The sequence below is a fragment of the Trachymyrmex cornetzi genome, unplaced genomic scaffold (assembly GCF_001594075.2).
Source record: "Trachymyrmex cornetzi isolate Tcor2-1 unplaced genomic scaffold, Tcor1.1 scaffold868, whole genome shotgun sequence".
NCBI classification, from domain to species: Eukaryota; Metazoa; Arthropoda; class Insecta; order Hymenoptera; family Formicidae; genus Trachymyrmex; species Trachymyrmex cornetzi.
Window position 1 is genome coordinate 299653 of NW_017300210.1, and position 20102 is coordinate 319754.

The following is a 20102-nucleotide window of genomic DNA, read 5'->3' on the forward strand; positions in this document are numbered from 1 at the left end:
GATTCGCGCGACCAACCTCTCTCGCTACCGAAATTACGCGCAATCGTGGCAAGCGGCCGTGGTCGGCACGCGCGCCGCGCGGCCTGCATCCGTGCAACGAAGATCGCTCGCCCGTGCCCAAAGCGTGCGGCGCACGACACTCACGTTCTCACAGTTCGGCAGGGCTGGCCACAACATCGCGTCGCTAATCGCTGCTCCTGTCTCGGTGGTTGCCGCGGCTCGCTCTTGCTCGGATAAAAGGGGGACTCCTTTATCGCGAGCCCTAGTCCCTGCCATACGTGCTCGAGCGGCGCACGATGCCGCGGGGTGTCACCTTCGTCGTCGCGCTGCCGGCCGTCTCCCTCATATTTACACGCGCCAACGCAGCCGGTAGACGACCGATACCGAGCACTTGAACACGTATCTCCACTGTCGCGCGTGACTGCGAGGTAACGACAGGATCGCTACTACGGGCGACTAGGAAAGATACATTTTCCGATGGCACAGCACCCGCGACTTCGCCCTCACTTCGCCGCCATGTTGCAAAATCGCGATCCGTTTGTCCCATCATGCCACGCAGCTCCGTCATATGACAGCGCCGCCGGGACGGCCAATGGGAGCGCGCGGTGCACGCGCGCCGTCGCGAATTCGCGGCTGGACTGCCGCCAATGGAAGAGCAGCGCGAAATTTCAAATTTACATCGCGCCTTGGCACCTTCGGTGCGATCGGTGCGATACACTTTACGCTCAAAATACTTTCAAACGTTCTTTCATTGGTCAATTTGTAACATTCTTTCTTCTCATTGGTCAACGAAGCATTTGCAGCGTTAAGTCAATCGCGTCCATAGAGTTAAAGCTATGGTACACAAAGATATTTAAGTATAACGTAAACAGTAAGCGAACTGGTTAAACACAGTAGAGACGATAGCATAAGCAATAACGATTCCAATATGTTGATTTCCTTATTGTTTAAGTTTTTTTTTGTATTTAAAGCCTTGCATTAATGATACTAGAAATCGGTCGGAAAAAGATCTCGGAAGAAAGAATTGTGATTAATCGCAATCATGTGATCAAATGGAATTTGTTAATTTCTTTCTCTATCCGAGAGTTCGAACCGATTTTTAACATCGTAGGCTTAAGAAAGTAAGAGAACATGCACTCTTTTTGAGGTCGTAAAATTTATAATCATCAATTAAAATTTTATAAAATTTTGTTTATAAAATTATGTTAATGAGATTTGTCAATAAAAGTTATATTGTAGAAATCTTATTTTATTAAACTTACATTTAACGTATAAAAAATATACCTCTTTCTCTTCTACCCTCAGATAATTTTTTAACGTACAATTTTCTTATAATTCGGATGGTAATCCTAATCATACACGTTGCCGATGTGAATTGATTTACATCTCGAACTTTTAGATTCTTCGAAAGCTGACTGATGAGTTAAAAATCTTTTTTATTATAATCTCTTCTCATAACAATCGCCATAGAATTTATTATCATTAATAACTGTTTTCTTTCATCAAAACTGACTTCTCGAAACGCAAAAATTTGATCAAGATAACGCATCCTTTCGTTGATTGTTGTCATTATTAAAGATGAATCATCGACTTACTTAACAAGAATTTAATAGTGAGATTGATTAGAAAATTTGTACTTTGTATTTAATCCTATCTTCAGAATAAATATGATCATTTATTTTCTAACTTTTTTGCATTCATTGAAAGTGATTGTGCCTCAAAGATCAATCAAATTTATTACTTTCAATAAGAACATATATTGTCTGACTGAGAGGATAAATATATGATATCGATACGGTATAAAAATAACACTCGCCATTCTTTCGCTATTATTAGTTGTCCCTCTTTCTGCGATTGGTCATGTCGATAGTATAAACCGTAGAACTTATTGATTAGTATTGCGAAAGAATTGCGTTTCATAGAAATACAACTATCTCGATACTATATCTTGGTTTTTATTTGATTTATTTTTATCTGTATCTTCATTTTTATTCAATACGACAGATAACACAAAGTTCGAAATCGGAACACAAGACGTCTAAAAATTTTGCGAGAATTTTTTAAAAGTCGTCTTATGTCCCGATTTTAGATTTTATGTTATCTGAAAAATTATCTAATTGTTAATTTGGAATAATTTTTTAACGTTAATATTACGATCGCGACGCGATTTCAAAAATCACAGTATCAAAACTGCCTAAGGCAGATTTCATCTAACTGCTTTTTTTGCACGACATGTAAGTATAAGAAAGAAAAAAAAAAAGTAGATGGCTGTAGTCCGTAGTACGAACCCGCTTTCTACGAACGCGCCGACAACCGAACCGGTCGTTCCACCGCGCGATGCTAATTTTTACGCTGACATACAATATCTGCTGAATAGAAGAAACCAAAACGTGCGTGAGAAGCGTCGTGACAAACATGCCTCTTATGAAACACTGAAACGTTTCCAAACGAAATAAAATTAAATGGGAGAACGTGTGATTTTAAAGCATGCTTTATCGCCCGATGCGATAAACTTGCGCCTGTAATCATTTAAATTTAGCGTAATATGTTGTACATATAATTAATATATTATATTAATTATATAATTACACAAATTGTATATTTTTTATATAATTAATATAATATATAAATACATATTATATATAAAATTATAATATATTAATAATAATTAATCATAATAATTATAATAATTATAATTAATCATTAATTAAGTGGAAAATTTGTATAATATAATCGAATAATACATAAGAAATTTTCATAATATATGAAATTATACGTAGGACAATTTTTTGTTTGTATAAGGATTAATATAGAGGGAAAGTAAAAAAGAGGTAGTTCAATGTTTTACGGTATTTAATCAACAGATTAGAACATCGTATTGAACGCTAAAATTTACGTCTTGTAAGTTATAATTTCATATGTACGCCCGCATTTTCCCACCGTCTCACGCATTAGGTGGAATTTTGATATAATACTAAAAAATAATTGGAAATACTTTAAAAATACTCTTTGCAAATGAAAAACTTTTAGAAATAACATTCACACACTTACATACACACATACACTCTCTCTCTCTCTCTCTCATTCTCTCGGATCATTTTCATATCTACCATATAGATCTATTAGCTACAATATTTTGAATTACTTTTTCTTATATATGTTTTATACAGAGATTTAAAATCACAAGAAATTATTAATCGTAATGTGTAATAATAGTGTTATTGTTGTGTCATCATTATTAGTAATCTTACAGCTATCGAGACACGCAGTAATGGTACAAAGTTATTTTGTTTTCACATTCGCGACTGCAGACGATTATAATATTTCATAGAACGTAATCGCGCAATTATATCGATCATTTCCAAAGTTATTTATCGTCATTTAGATTATTCCACGGCAATTACGCGATATTTTACGTCAGAAATATTTTGTCTTGACGCGCACAAAACAGTTGCTTATATCTTTTTTTTTTACCTATTGCAGAATTGCATTGATTTGCATAATCACAATTTTAACTTAACGTTTTTATATTGACGCTCACGTTAATGTCTAAAAAAAAGAATAGATCACTCAAAACGATACTCTAATCAGATACAGTGCAGTTTCACTATCATATCGACGTTTTAAAAACTCGCAAAGCGTATCTCATGATAATATAGAATACTAAGTCTATATTTTTTCAAATAGACTACGCTGTATCTGAAGAGGAGTCTCTTGAAGGGCGTTAAACATAGTAGCATGTAAATACATACTATCATCTCTTCTTATAAATAATTACAAACTAAGTCTGCTTTGCATTGATAAATGACTATAACGATCATTATTTTTTCATACTTTATCTTTCTCTCACTCTCTTTTTCTTTCTTACTCTCTGTCACTTTCATCACTCATACACAGTTCATAGAATGCTATTGGTAAATATTAGAAATAATTCATTAGAGATTATTTTTTCACAATTTGCTAATATCGAATTTCTCTCACTGACAGGAAACAAAAAGGAAGGTTAGTGCTTTGAATATTTAGCCAGCTCAAGACACACAATTTAAATAAGAATATGTTATTTTTATTTACGAATGGTCTTCCTTTGTGTTTCCTTGGACACAAAATGCCATTGACTTTTTACTCTACAATTTATCTTTTAGGTGCAAAGCACAGACAATTAACTCGTTTCACTTTTATTATGACTTACTCGAAGAATGACGTATGCGCGTAGTATATTAAAACAGATTTGACATTTGGTGAACTCATGACTTTTACTCACTTGACCCTACTGCTGCGGGTTATCTCACTTCTTATGTACATATATAAACAGATATTATGGTAATAAAAGTTTCCTTCTTTATATGGGATACTTCAATAAAAAAAAGAGGTAAGATATAATTCGCAGGGAATCATTTTCGACTAACAATTCTGTAATGATTACATATTTAATTCTACTTTTTTACTATATGTGTGATAAAAATAGATCCACAATATATATCTAAATGTAATGTATTGTGTTGCCTTTATCACTACAATCTACTGTTTAGTTAAAGTGGCAATGCAATAATACTTCTAAGTCCATTGTAAACTGTATGTAAACATCGTAATTAATGTAAGTATATCGACACGATTTAAATTTTATTCCATTGAAACATCCGTTAGAAGCAGCTATATTGTAGCGGTTGTTTTGTAAACGATACCGCATATGTGTAATGAATAACGAATGTAGTAAAAATATGCTGGGTCACCGATTCCGATAAAAGTTCTCGACCCGATGTGTATATGTATAACCTGTATATGTATAACCTGCGAATGTTATCTAGATCAGAGTAAACATACGACCAAAAAGAAGCGTATCTATCCAAGAGGAACACAGAAGCATTGAGAAAGATCATGAAATAATAAGGAAAAAATTGGTCCGATCATCAGTTAGAAATAAAAATTTACTCCAAGTGCTTTTAGATCTTGTATAATATAGTTTATATCTCTGTTCGCACATGTCGGCAGCACTGTTTCTTATTAGATCCATGCTGCTAATAGCACTTTTCGGCCGCTCGATTAAAGGGATTATTTGTAACACCATGAATATGTAAATACGGTAATGTAATCCCATGATTCCCTCGTTGGATTTACCTATGCTACCTTCGTATCTCCTGTGCCTTCTCAACGATATCATCTTTAATCACAGTACCAGTCGTTCCTCAATTTCAGTGTTTTCAAACCATTCACCCTGTTTGTTAATCATTTTAAAAAATCAGCTTAACTATTCTTGAAAAATGTATTTCTTTGTTCTAAGAACCAATAAAAATCTTTCTTAATAGTTTTAATTAATTTTTATTGAAGAAGTAACTGAGGTGTTCAAGATACGTGATTTTGCATAAACTAATATTTCATAATAATTTCAAATAATTTTATAACTCCAAAATAAAAGTAATATCGACAATAACGTTGGTATTTACCGTTCTATTATCGACAATAATGTTGGTGTTAACCATTCTATTGGTAATAATAAAATCATTTCTGTAAAAAAAAAAGATGATTACAGTAATCTTACGAATATAAATATCATTTTCTAAAATTAAATAGGTAAATTAAGAATAAACACAAGGAAATAACATCAAATGATAATAAAACACGCAATTGCACGTAATTAAAATCGTTGCGCAAAAAAAATTTTTTTTAATCGGATGAACGTCGTTGCGGAATGCAAACGAACGTCGAAAAACTCGGTCGGTCGCTCGACGGATAAATAGAAAAGTGCTTCACTCCTGTATTTCAGTAAACCCTTCCTGCGCGGCAAGTGACAATCCTAAAGAATCTTTCAAACGCGCCGAGTCTGACTCGACGTTCTCAAATATTACTGTCGACCGACGGCTCGCTGTCCAAAATTCTTTTGTCTTTTATCTCCTCCGTCAGCGGCTTGCTGAATACAGGCTCGATTGTCTCCGACAGCAGTTTCGGATTGTGCTTGTCGATGTGCGTTAGTTCGATAGGGAGGTATATCGTCCGGCAGTAATCGATGTCGGCCCGGCATAACGGGCAACGTTCGCAGCGACGAGCGCAGTCCAAACAGGCCACAGCATGTCCGCAGGGAAATAGGGCTGTGTCTAAACTTCGATCCATGCAGATCCGGCAAAGCATAGCGTCCAGTAATCTCGCTAAACATTCTCGAGATTCCTGAAATCGTACGAATCGTTTGTATCGAGTGCGCATGGCGAATCTTCCGATTAGCATGGCTTATTGGTACGAATTCGTCGCTCACCTTGCACTTAGGATTCTCGCACTCCCCGCAGGCATGCCTATCGAGGATCTCGTTCTCCTCTGGCAGAGCTATGGTCGCCGCTTCGCAATAAAGTGCACGCCGCGCATTATCATATACCTCTCGGCAGGTCCTACGTATATCGAATACATATTTCTTGCCCAGGGTCGAGTCCTCATTGAAAATGGAAATTATTGTCCCCTGGAAGAAAGTAACAGCGATCGATTATAGTATTCGAATTTAAATAAAAGAACTTAGGAAAACGAGTTTTATCACAAGAAAAAAGGCTTAGGAAAACAAGTTGTATCAAAAGAAAAAGAAACAGCGCGTAAAAGAACCAAAAATAAATCAAATATATAAAACAAAATCCGCTGCAGGGAGTATACCTTTAAATCACGGATAAATTGCGCGGTGACCGCGCTCCTAACTGTCTCGCAGCTGTAAAACGCATGTTTCTCGGTGATTGCTCTGTAAAGTCCACTGGCGGACTGGCTGGAGTCTAATTTAAAGTCCAGTGATGTCTCCTCGCCGTCAAGTGAGAGGTAAACCAAGTGGAACATCCGCCGTTGTGATGTAGCGCTTTGTATGGCTGTATACGGTATGCTGTAACGCAATACATAATACATCGTATAATAAATTGAACCATGATGGAGGTAAAGATAAAGTAAAATCTTGATGCTAATCTTCCTTCTGCATAATGGATGAAGCAAAGCTCGGAAGGACTCTATTGATCTTATCGCACATGAGCATTTTCCATGTATTAATATTATTTTCTGAAGAATTTCATTAGAAGACACAGCTTTGTTATTTTATATTAAGCACAAATTGATAATGAAGTTCTCTCAGTAACAGCTGTTTCGTTGAACGATCATCTCGGCGGATGGTATAACGTGAATCACAGCCGGTACGTGCCGTCTCCTATCGTCGAAAAGCAACATTAAAGTCGATCTGAGATTTCGCGTTGATAAATACGCAATTTAACGAGACACAATATTACTTAGATGAATTGATTATTCAACGTATAAGAGCACTCGTTTAAGCTTTCTATTTAATCTGTGTCCAAATTTATTATGATGAAAACGCTTAGTATAGTTTTAGATTTCATCAACTTAGCTATTTTTTTTTAAGCTTTAAAAGAATTTGTCGAGGAATTATTTTGACTGCGTAAATCAATTTTTGTTCATATCTCAAATATATATGTATATAGTTGAAATATAAATAATATATTAATGCATAATCACTTTTGCGTCTCTTCGTCCTGATTGCGGTAGACCGTAATTCCGTGCGGACCAACGCCGATCATAGACACTCCGTTGTATCCAAATTTACTGTGAAACATTTCCTGTCCGAATGCGTCGAGGTTTGATATCTCTTTCAAGAGCCAATATTCAGCGGTCGACGTTTTCATTCCCTGAAAATTCACATATATCTCTATTATTCATGTAGATCGTACGACGCATATTCATATAGCAATATTCGGTTATCAAATTGTAAATTGTAAAAAAAGATTGTTGTCAAAATTTTCCTCCCCTTCTTTCCATCTCCAAAAAATAATAAAATCGTATCTCTCTGTAAATGCAACTATTCAACAAATATTGTGTATTTTCTATTGAACGCTGTCACATATATTCTATTTCAAATAACAAATTCAAAAACATAAAATTAAAAAAAAATAGAACAATAGATAGAAAAGATTTATTAAACATCGGAAACAAGAGAACACAAAGTTGGATCGATGGTAGTAAAATTTATTAAATAAAAGGAGAATAAAGTAAAAACGCATTAGAGGTTAGGAAGTATGAATAGATCAGGAAGTTGCTAAATTGGCTGTCATTTTGTATAATAAATGGATAAAATGAAATAAATCAAATATTACAGAAGAAAAAAAAACCCATTATTTTTATTAGTACACAGTGCAAAAGAAGAATATATATTTATGAATTTGGAAAAATAAACGTAAAAGAATTCGACTAGTTGCATAATGAAGGTCTCGACTTGAAAATTAATATTACAAAATTTTAGTAATTATTCAAACTTATTTCCTGGAAAACTTTGTTTTTTTAAATTATGTCATTGTTGTAGCAAATGAGCGACGCGTTCTTTCTGCACTAATCTTTTCTGCAATATAATATTTAATTTATTTTTTCCGTCCAATTATTAGATAAAATAATAATTATTTAATTTTAATGACTTCTAGATCGGTCCCGGATGTTTTTCTACAATATAGTATTTAATTTATTTTTTCAATTCAATTATATTATATAAAACAAAAATTAATTTCAATGACTTTCAGGTCATCCCCGGATGTGTGATAGCATGCGTATAATAGTCAAATTATAATTAATACTTCTTCCAACGCACTTTGATTTCCTTGTGCTGCTGGACTATCCGCAGCAGGAAGTCTTGCGGCTTCGGCTCGCATGGCTCCGCGGGTTGTATGTGACAGCATTGAGAATAGAGCGCGTGCGGCGGTGACAGCGCATCGTAATCGCCACTATCGGCTTGCGCTATCAGGGCGACCAAACGAGCCACAGAGCCCCAATCCGCGACCTTCAGCCTACTCTCAATCAGCTCGAGACGAGAATGCAGGTAGAACTGGTGCCTGCAATCACAGAAGATAGAAAAGGGATGACGATGAGACGACGCTCGGATGTGTTTTGCGGGTAGAGTTATTAATTGCAATTAGTTCAATTTCGTGCCGGGTGTGCAGCGGACCAGCTAATATACACGGTACTCCCCGGCTAAAGTAAGATTGATTACTCCTCCCTTCTCGGAGAGCATTGTTTTAAGTCTCTCCTCCTTCCCCCTCACCCCAGCCGAACAATGTAGTAATACAATAATGCACAAATGATTAACGATCCAAACACGTTTGCAATGGCGAAAAATACGTTCGCAATTTAATTGCACGCGCCGTTTAGGTATTATCTCGCGCCAGGCGAGAGAGTGTTTTCTTGTCTGTGCGTGACGTGAATCCTACGAAATCGCTTTGAGGTGGTATTCGATCGTACGCCGAGTTGGCGTGTCGTGTTATTTCCATTTTCAACGTTTTACACTTTTTTCCTTGACAAACCACCTACCGCAAGAAGAAGCTTCGACAGAGGATACTTTTACTTTGGTTCGCCGACTGAATTTCTGGTTGACAACTTAAATGATTCATATCCTGCATTTCCATGGTAGTATGACTCTACATTCGCATGAATATTTGAAGAATAGCGGAGTGCGCGACCGGAAGAAGGGGTAGCTCTCCAAAATACCTCCGAGCTCCTTTTGCATACTCCTGAATATCCTTCAGCTGTACAATGCATACATCTCACGATAAACATGTTGCCGTCGGAGAAGTGGAATTACGCGTCGAGAGGAAGTGAATAGCCCGTTCGCGAAGTAGAATACGCTAAAGAATCTGCATTAAAATATACCGTGCTACCATTTTTCATGATTCTGCATGTCGCTGCATTTCCTTTTTTCCTTCCTCTTTTTTTTTTAAATTCTCTCTGGCAAACTCACACCGTGGAAATAACAGATAATCGAGAAGCATCAAAAGATTCAATTGTACGATGGCAATTTGGTACAATAGGAAAACAATTTATTGCTCATACTTCCATTCGCGCGAGCATTGATCTTAATTCAGGTCGTGATACAACGCTTAAAGAGTCTGCATCAAATTCCGGCTTTATCATTACTTCAACGCTGTTATCTCAACTGACAAAGAAAAGAGAAATATCTGCGACAATTTCCGAGCTGTTGGTTCGCTATATTCTTAAGAGGGTCCTAAAGTCGTCTGTTATCGATTTAGTAGGACTCGCACACATACGATTTACATGTCATTGACATTATACACACTACTACATGAATCGTACACATACAAATTTTGTAACTAATCTTTCATATTAGTTATGTAAAAAAGATATATAAAATCTAAAAACTCAACATTGTTTCACGTAATTCCTATATAGTCCAAACAAAGATTGTTTTATCCGTATAAAATATAAAACTTGTACATAAAGCAAATACTATTACGAGTTGACGCCAGAAGCCGATAACAAAACTGTCATTTTCCAACGTTTTTGGTATAAAGTCGACCAGTTTGGACTACATTACTGTTTATAGTTTAATTATGAAAAAAGATAGGTAAAACAGATGACTTTAAAATATCAATTTCGATTGAGAATAAATGAGATAGATGCGATCAAGAAACGAATCGGCAAAGATCCGTATTAGTAAGAATTTGAAGAAAATATCTATTGTCGAAGGTATCCGAATTTTTACCAAACATGGTTGGTATCGAGAAACGTTCTCGTGTTCAGCCTGTTTACTGGAAAACTTTGGATGACCTCGATATTTCTTCTCTTAGAAAATTATCAAGAGAACATTCTCGGAAAAACGTAAAAGAGGAATCGTGTTAGACGGTTGCGTAAAAAATTAGGTCGCGATCGAAATCTGCGCCCGAGCAGTTGCAATTCCGACCAGTCTCATCATCGTCGCATCTTGAAATGCATTTCTTCGTGAATCGTCGTGGAATTCTGTGTAAATTAAGCGATTTTCCCCGCCATAAAATTCTACGGTACTTTGCTCTCGAACACCTCTTCCCCCCAAAAGGAAAGACCTTATTTACAGCAGATCATTTTCCTAGGTCGCGAATGTGCGAATCAGTGCGAACAATCTTGCTCTTGTCGGACAGAACTTCTGTCTTCGTCGGTCTCGAACTTCGGCGAAATCCGTGGGGTTGGTAGGAAGTGTTGGAGAACACAGTGACATTTGTCACCGTACGAGAGATATTGGTTTTGTCCAAAGTTTCCAGAGGAAAGATCGAAGAGAATGCCGGAACTCAATGAACTCATTGTTAACAATCGCGCGCGATGAAAATCGCCGCCGGAAAACCGAACTCTCTTCCGGCCGATGATTCGCGCGAAGAACAAAGGGGGATGCGATTTGAACCGCTTTCGCAAATTAAGACTCGCAGACTGAACTCTTAATCGAACGACATCGGCCTTGGCTGAGAGTTTCCAGCGATATTCCAGCGATATTCCAGCGACCGAAATTACTTTCTAAAATTACGAAATCGTTTCGCTCTTCTTCGTCCGCGAATATTCGAGATTACCTGAAATTACACAATCTCACGGAGTAGTGACCGTAGCATCTCGATTTTCAGGATAATAAAATTATCAGAATAGCAGTCTAATCGAGTTCACTTAATCTCGATTTGCCTCGTGGAGAAGCTTCGGATAATTAAGCAGAGTTTGCACTTTGCATCTGCAATGATATCATCTCTCTCGTTAATCTGAAATGACACTGAATTTAATATTACTAACGCATTTCATATCGTTTATCGTTCTGTTAATTCTCGGGCAGAGACTAATTTCGTTATCTGATCCTTCCTTTCGCTGAAGATTTTTCTGTTCTGCTAAAATCGAGACGAATAAAGCACATCGAATTATGAACAACACCTCTAACATCGCGAACTTATACGCGGCAAGAAGATCTGACTAAACGAGGCTAGGCTGAGTGCTTTTAGAAAGCTTTCAAGCCGCCTTAAATGCTGCGAAATCCCTCGGTAGAATAAAGCTTTTATTAAGCGCTGTTACAGGCAAGACTATTTTTGTAATATTCAACGCGATACTTTTTGTACCCGACGAAATATTTATTAGACCGCATGCCGAACGGATATCATATATATCGTGCTGTACTGTTTGACAAATACAACCGCGTCGTATGAAGCGATATTTGAATTAACGTGAGTCGAGTAACTCCGGTAATATTAACGACATCGTCATAGAACGTCTGGTTAGTGGCGTATATTTCATTCATGACGTGTATACAGCACTTTCCTATACATAATTCAGAAATGGAAACAAGGTCGGCCCTTTGGTGCAGAGTTTCAAATAGGCGTTCCTCTCACTCGATTGATTGTGTAAGAGGTACTTATAAATCAGTCATACTGGACTAACACGCAAAGTGTTGGTAACTTCGTGCATCATGGATCCGTGAACACACCTGCGAAATTCAAGGACGGAGTTGCAGCAAATGTTTTATTCGAAAATCGAACACTTACAATTAATTTTTGTTTTTCTGATACTGGTAAAAATTATAAGTCATAAAAATCTTAGGAAACTTACATTCAGAATAAATCATATTAGAATGATGTCACAATACTTCAACCGATCAAGAGGGTGGTAGTTCTCAAAGCAAATAAATACGTTATGTGATTGATCAATCATAACGTAACCTAAGTTCTTAAATCGTAAAAAGTGGAATTTGATCATCTCTAGCAGTCACTGATTACTGACTTATTATTATCATATGACGCATTACCGACTCGCTTACAATTCGCTCCTGACTTCTGATCTATTACTAATTACTTACTGATGAGCTTATTGTAGAAAGAATCTTTTATTTATTAAAGAAGAAGAAAATATAAAGGACTTGGATTGGTTCATTTTTTATGCATTATGCGTTATACTTTATGTATAACTCTATACTTCCGCCTAAGAAACGAATAGCAAACAAACGAAAGCAACATGTAGAAAATAGAGCAGTAAATATCGATTTCTACAATGTGATTAAATACAATATACGGGTATTTTTTAAATAAAAATTATGCGGGTAAAAGTGATGCGTATCGTCGATACCAGCAAAGAGCTGCTCAAAAAGCGTGAAAATTCGAGCTGACGGTTTGCACTCGGGCGAACAGGATTGTAAAGCTCCACGACCTCCGCGGTCCTGTATCCACAATATTTCCTAGTAAATAATTCAAAGGTTATTTCCAGCCGGTCCCGAGTAATTTTGAAGTAGTCACCGTGGCCCGGACTTCGTCGGCCACGTTTGTCGGTTTTGGTCCTAGACGACATGAAAGGTGGATACAGCCGAGGAGGCAGTTGCGAATAAACTGGCGGAATTTCTTAGAGGAAACGAGCGCGTCGTAATTCGTACGGAATTGCGGGCGAGTCAGCAGCATGCGGATTAGCATTAGCGTGCGGTTGCTACGCTGCATGCGGACTGTCACTGGGTGACATTAGCTAGCCACGTTGTAAATGAGTCAACACCAGATCCGACAAGCCGTGAATTTCAAAAGGTTCATTCGCGGCCGTTCAGATTTGCGCGTGGAGAGTTTCCACGCGGCAAAGAGGATCGGGTTTGGTAGTGGCTGTAAAGACCGGCTACAAAGTGACCGCAAGGCGATCCCTGTGGAACGCTTTAAATTAGGTTTCATAATTCCGAGGCACGAGAAAACGGGAACGTCGCAGGATGCACGTGCGCGGTATTAACCACTGCATTAATAATATATACGCAAATTACGAAGTTTCCTGTTGGCCGAGAAGAACGAAATAGTTAAGTGAAAATTAAACATTAAATTTACTAAATTAACTGATTATTAAATTATTTTTTGGGATAATTAAACATTCAATTAACTGCTTAAATTAACTGATCATTAAATTATTTTTCATTTGTTGCGCGTACAATCGAAATAATTGCACAATGAGATTTTAAAAAAATTAAAGTAATGAATATAAAAAATATCTCGTATTATATAACATAAACTTTTAGGCCTGTATTCAGAACGCGCTTACAACGATGTTAGCACGCTAACATATTATACTTTACGTCACGCATATTATAGAATTTCAGAGATAAAAGTGCGCTTTTATCGATAAAAGCGCATTCTGAATACGGGCCTTAATGTTATATAGGATTTGTTCCATACAATATATGTAATTTATTCTATTTTTTAGATAGATTCGGATGTCAGATTTGTATGACAAATTGTAAACAAATTTAAATAAAATTGAATTTTTGTAGTTTAACAAAATAACCTTCAAAAGATAAGCGGAGTTTTTGAAATGACGTGTTCTGTGTATGCATTTTACATTTACGTTGCATCACCCTGCATATTTTTCTGTCATATTTATTAAACTATACTTATAAAAGTGTTTTTTTGCAGTATATACATAATCTGCAGTCTTTATTTAGCCTTTCAACGTGTTTAAAATTCTTTGGGACAGTAAGACAAAGCCGTGATAATGGAAGGCATGGAAAAACACGGTGACTATAATACGATCTTACTTATGACGTACTTTAAACGTGCGACGCATATATCTTTCCTATTACTGTTTTTTTCCTTTTCCTTTATTTTTTTCTTTAAAATTTAAATTCTAGAGTAAAAATTCAAAGAGTGAATATATAATTGATATTCTTCTCAACTCTTTAGTTTTGCAGTTTTAGTATATGAAGAAAAAGATAGAAAGAAGGGAGAGGGAAAAAGCGAGAGAGGAAAAAAAGTATTCATCAAGAATTTTTCAATCAAAAAAAAGTATCTTCTCAATTTCTAAACTCCTCAATTATGTAAACACCTATCAAAGCAGCTTAAAAAATAAAAATAGCGACGATGTTCGAGAATGTCTTCGCGCGTTCATTAGCGACTCGGCGGCCGAAAACCTCACGGGTGCTCCAATTATGTGCACGCTCTAGAACGCGCACATACAGACGTGTCTTCGTGTGTATTTATTCTTGTTCGTGCCCGCTGCACAATGCTTTAATTGTACCATACGGTCTTGCCAGCAATTTTCAGGCATGCTCGCCACAACGACCACGTACGGTTTTGTATCTAATCGGACCGTACGTAATTAATTATTCGTCGAGTCGTAATTAACGAGCTAACCCTTGAAACAAGTCGTAATTACTTTTGCTTTTACGGCTGTGACTCTCTTTCTTGTTTCCATTGTTTGATTTTGGCGAAATAATTTATATCTTTCACATTTGATCTTTCTTTACAAGCACTAAATATGACTGTTACTTAGCTTGTTAATGAAATAAGAAACTGTCAAGTGTTGAAAATTTTGTTACTTGACGTAACATCATGTGAATAATTATCGTAGCGTAACATATGTATATAGAGATAATACGTATAGAGATATATTACGTATAAATAATTTAATATTGTGTAGATTTTCATTTCAGATTTAATTTTAAATATATTTCCTGTGATCGTCGCGCGAGTTCTGTTCGTTATAATGTTGAATCGATAATTCATTATTATCGTATTTAACCGGAATAACTAAAGTTCATAACTGCGCCAATACCGAGGATTCAATTTTGCATTATGTGGCTCTCTTCCTCCTGGCTAAATACGCGGGTACGCAATAGAGTGTAGCCGTATAATTCAATTATCTCGTGTCTCTACAATTTTCTGCCACGAAACTAACGCAATCACGATCCCTGTTCTCGAAATAATAATGGACTGTTATCGAAAGTATTGGGAATCAATGAATAAGAGCCGATATCGGGTTCCATTTTATTTTATGAAAATTATTTGGTGCGGAGGATATTAAATTCTTCGTGCTTATCGGAATTTTAGTCTTTATTTTAACAGCTTTTAATGCTTATTGAAGAGGAAAGGCAATAATAAAAACCAATAAAATTATAATAACCCACATAAATTTCTTCTTTTCTTTTCTCGCGCCGGCCATCTCGTGACTACCGCAATAATTGACTTTACCTGTTCTTCGTTACCTTATAATAGAATTTTCTCTTTGGATCCATCCGCGCGTTATGGGGCGGCAAGCGTGAGACCTAACAGGAAATCGTGTCAGCTCGCGAGTAATTAATTCTCGTTGAAGGTTATACGCTCGATAATTAAAGTTCAGGAGCAAGTAATCTGCGAAACGTATACTCGTGGTACATACACTTTCTTCTCGTGCCGGCCGCTCGCGTACTTCACGACGTGGATCTGCTTATTATCGAGAATCGAGATTAATGGAAGTCCGTTTCGGAGAACCTGCTACACATCTTCCCCGAGAGACGCCCAAGAAGCTTTCCCAACCGTGAAAATGCAACTGATCTCAACCGGTGAATTTTCCACCACAGTGTTCCGCGACACGATCGCGTAATGAAATTACCGAAGGGCTGATTCACTGCCGTCTGGGACGCTGTCGATTGATTTAAAGTGACTGCATATTATAATACGCGATACATGCATGTGAAGCGTAAATCCTGATATTCACAAATATTTTTGGCGTATCGCGAAAATTGTAGCAGAAATGACATATGACCAGTACGGTTCAACGATTATGACGGGATAACAAATAATAAATTTAGAGCCATTGAATCCAAAAGTGCATATTGATTCTGGCAGATAGCCTTTAACATCTCATATTTTTCACGAGTGGCGCAAAGGGGGTCCACGGATTTATTTTATGTATGCTCAAAATGGAACTTGCCAATCAGATTATGGAATCCGCGTGGGAATACGCGGGAAAACGACGAGTTACGTGACACTGAATAAAACAAATCTTTGACCTGATAAAGTTCGTGATCCGAGTTACAGCAAGGGTGGATGATGGAAACTTGAGAACCGGGAAAGCCTCAAGAGACTGTCTTTTCGTCGATCGCAATTCTATTTGCGTGCGCGCAGCAACCGAGGGACGAGATATAATTCCTGCATATATAACGCACGAGAGTAATTACGTTTCTACAAATTCGCAAGTATGTTTACGCCTATTATCTATTTATTGCGTTACGCGAAAAGAATGATTTTACTGAAATGTCTAATAATTCAGCTAGGTACAGATCTAACAATAACTTCTGTTGATAATTCCGTTGATAGGAACTCAACTCGATTTTGTAAAATTTTAAACAAGAAATCTTATACAAACAATTACTTGTTTTTACATGTATAAAAGCTCAAGCGTTTACACGAAATTATTTTCAATGGTTACAAAGCGAGTTTGGATACGTAATCACTCAACTCGATTTTATAAAATTTTAAACAAGAAATCTTATACAAACAATTACTTGTTTTTACATATATAAAAGCTCAAGCGTTTACACGAAATTATTTTCAATGGTTACAAAGCGAGTTTGGATACGTAAAATATGAGTATGGCATATAATATGACATACTTGCGCTGTCAGGAAAGACTTTACATTTAGTCAACAATTTTATACATCAAGCAATTTTACAGCAACACTACTAGTGATTTTTTTTGTGTCATGTGTTTATTTAGAGAAATGCATTCACCATCCAATTTAAAGTACACAAGTACACTACTCATAAAAATACTAAAGCCAGGGTATACGTACTCTCATATTCTAAATGAATCTATTACGTTACACGCTCGCAAAGAGAGAGCTCCGTTTTTATACATTTTGCGTAAATCTGGAAGGTAATATCCATTCACTATAGGATAATGAAGTACTGCAAAAAATTAATTGAGACAAATAAACACGAGACTACCGCGAGATGCAATCTGAGCGCGCTAATAAACATCCTCCGCCTGTAGTTTCCCCAAGGGAAACCACTCTGGAGGTTTTTCCTCTGTACACGGGTTGTCTCACTAATAGCGTGTACTTTAATAACAAATTCCTTAATGATGATAAAGTCAATTTACTTTCAAAAATTTAAAGAGAAATTATCATAGGGATTTAACAACCTTCATTAAAATATCGTAAATTTATCTATGAATTTTTCCATCTTATTCTTCTGCGAAACAATAAAATATAATGTTTCTTGTGAAAACTTTTTGTTATTTCTGCTCTATATATTCATATTATTCTTTCTCAATCGATGATGACCGATCATCTTGAAACGAAAGATCTCCGACGTATATCGATATCTATCACGAAAAGGAAAATCTTTTCGCAGCGAGAGACAGTAGTTTTGGATCGAGAGATCTCTTCCGGAAATTCGGTCGGATTTATCTGACGAATTACTTCCGGTGCACTTGACTGAAGACGAGTTAGCTCGGTGGCGAGTATTCGGATTTTGCTATTGCCGCTAGAATCGCGCTGAAATTTCAAGTAGCAGAATGGATGCTTAAGGGAAGAAGGAGGAGGCAAAGAGGACCATCTACAAGCACTTACTGACGTTCACTCGCAAAATCCCTCTAGCGGCGGACATCATCGTTGAATTCTGACCGCTGAAACTATCTGGCGAAATTAAGCTTTGAAACTGCAATGTTCATGAGCATCGCGAAGCCTGTTTCAGCTTTCACCCGCGAAGAACTTCAAATGCTTTTCATGTATCTACCTGTTCTTCCCCGCCGTCGGATCCATTTATCTGCCTATTCGTTCGAGGCGAGTTTAGCCATAACGAGTGTCTGCACGTTAAAAGCTTACACGCAATTTCGGCCTTCCGCATCGCGGTTTGACCGGTAAAAAGCTCCGAAACCACATTAACACGCCCGGGCGATGTACGACTTCGTAGTACGGCGAACGATGTGGTTTCGAGTTCATTCGATGCTACTGAATTTAGGTATTTCGTGAATTCGATTAGTAAGATAAATAGCGCAGACAACGTCCCAAACAAGAACTGTTTAGTATGAAAATTTTAGATGTACAATAAAATAAGATAAAATTATCAAATCAAAATTTTCTTTCAAATTTTCATTCCTACGAATTATTTTATATTTTTATGCGATATCAGTCTCTAAAAATAGCTCATGAATCGATTTATGTATAGAAGACAAAATTATATAAACGGAAGTGGCACCGATCGCACTGATATTCCGGGTATTCGACCTTTGGCTCGACTTTACGCTCCAAAGCAAGATTTGAATTTGTAATTTTGCAAACCAAAATTATACGAAAATGGAGCCCGTTATTACTCCCGCTTAATTCTGCTGCAACGATAACGTCGAACATCACATATCGATCCATTCGGTTAAAATTAAACAGAGAAACTATTCAGCCGATACCAAAGTTACGCGAGATCATTCGATTTCACAGCAGAAGTTTTCATGGACCCTCTGAATTTCGTTTGCCGTTCTTTGTCGTAGGAGACGTTAAAATGCAATGAATTCCACGATTAAAACTAGCAAGTGGTACCTCCAGAGGTTTCCTTGAAATTCTATTACTTGTTAGCAATCATACAACTAAAACTTTTTATTTAATTGCATAGATTTAATTTATGTAAAAACTTAAAAATATGATTAAAACTAAAACAAGGGCTACGAGCCAAGGTGGATCTTAATGCTAGATCAACTACAAAAACATAAGTTTATTAACAAACGTTTCGACTCCTATTGGATTAATAAACTTATGTTTTTGTAGTTAATCTAGCATTAAGATCCAGCTTGATTTGAACCTATTTTCTGTTACTATTTTTAAAAATATGTATTTCATGAAAACAAATATAGAACAAATATTGTAGAAACAGTGTAACTGTAACATTAATACCATTAAATATTAAAATTAATATTATTAAATATTAACTTCAGTATTATTAAATAATATTATTAAATATTAACTTCAATATTATTAAATAATATTAATATTCTTAATGTGTTTGATACATATACATAATTTGACATGCATTATAAATTATTATACTATTAAACAAGCGGCGATTATTTTAATATTTTGTAAAACGCTGTTCATAATTTTACGCCCGAAGTGATTACACAAGCTTCAACACACACTATCTAGTTTGCTATTTCGATAAAATCAATAGCGCCTACAAGAAAGAAAGTGACGTGCACTGTAAGTTATCCCACGCTCAACAGGTTTTAGTTTCGATTTATACGCCTCCCTTTCCCTTTTTGTCTTCATTTTATCACAACATAACGTAAGTAAAACTTTTACAGTACCTCCGATATTTGACCTGTCTATCTCGGATTTATCAACTAAACTTTTATACTTTTATTAACAAACTATATTTATATAATTCAATGGAAAAGGAGGTATTTTTAAATATCGATAAGCTATGTATTTAAAACATTCTAAAAATACTTATTACGTTTTAAGAATTATTAAATTGAAATGCGCACATTGGAATATACATACACCATATTTTTCATTCATAAACTATTCGTGTTAATATATTTACCAAATGTATAAAAAAAAAACAACACTAATTGACTGTTCATATTTT

At 36.2% G+C, this 20102-nt stretch overlaps 2 protein-coding genes across 2 annotated transcripts in view; both read right to left on the bottom strand.

The window, feature by feature from the left end:
* px (MAP7 domain-containing protein plexus) overlaps positions 1–778 on the bottom strand; it is a 98583-nt gene extending 97805 nt beyond the window's left edge. Inside the window, exon 1 of the mRNA XM_018519989.1 lies at positions 145–778. The gene's annotated coding sequence lies outside the window, so the exon portion shown is untranslated. The remainder of the gene's footprint in view (positions 1–144) is intronic.
* A 4866-nt stretch (positions 779–5644) lies between these two features.
* The window catches only part of dnr1 (E3 ubiquitin-protein ligase defense repressor 1), a 185314-nt gene continuing 170856 nt past the window's right edge, over positions 5645–20102 (bottom strand). The window contains exons 3-7 of the mRNA XM_018520000.1: positions 8603–8843; positions 7483–7652; positions 6628–6844; positions 6245–6442; positions 5645–6159 (exon numbers count right to left, since the gene is read on the bottom strand). Coding sequence (XP_018375502.1) covers positions 5833–6159; positions 6245–6442; positions 6628–6844; positions 7483–7652; positions 8603–8843 — 1153 coding nt within the window. The 3' untranslated portion in view covers positions 5645–5832. The remainder of the gene's footprint in view (positions 6160–6244; positions 6443–6627; positions 6845–7482; positions 7653–8602; positions 8844–20102) is intronic.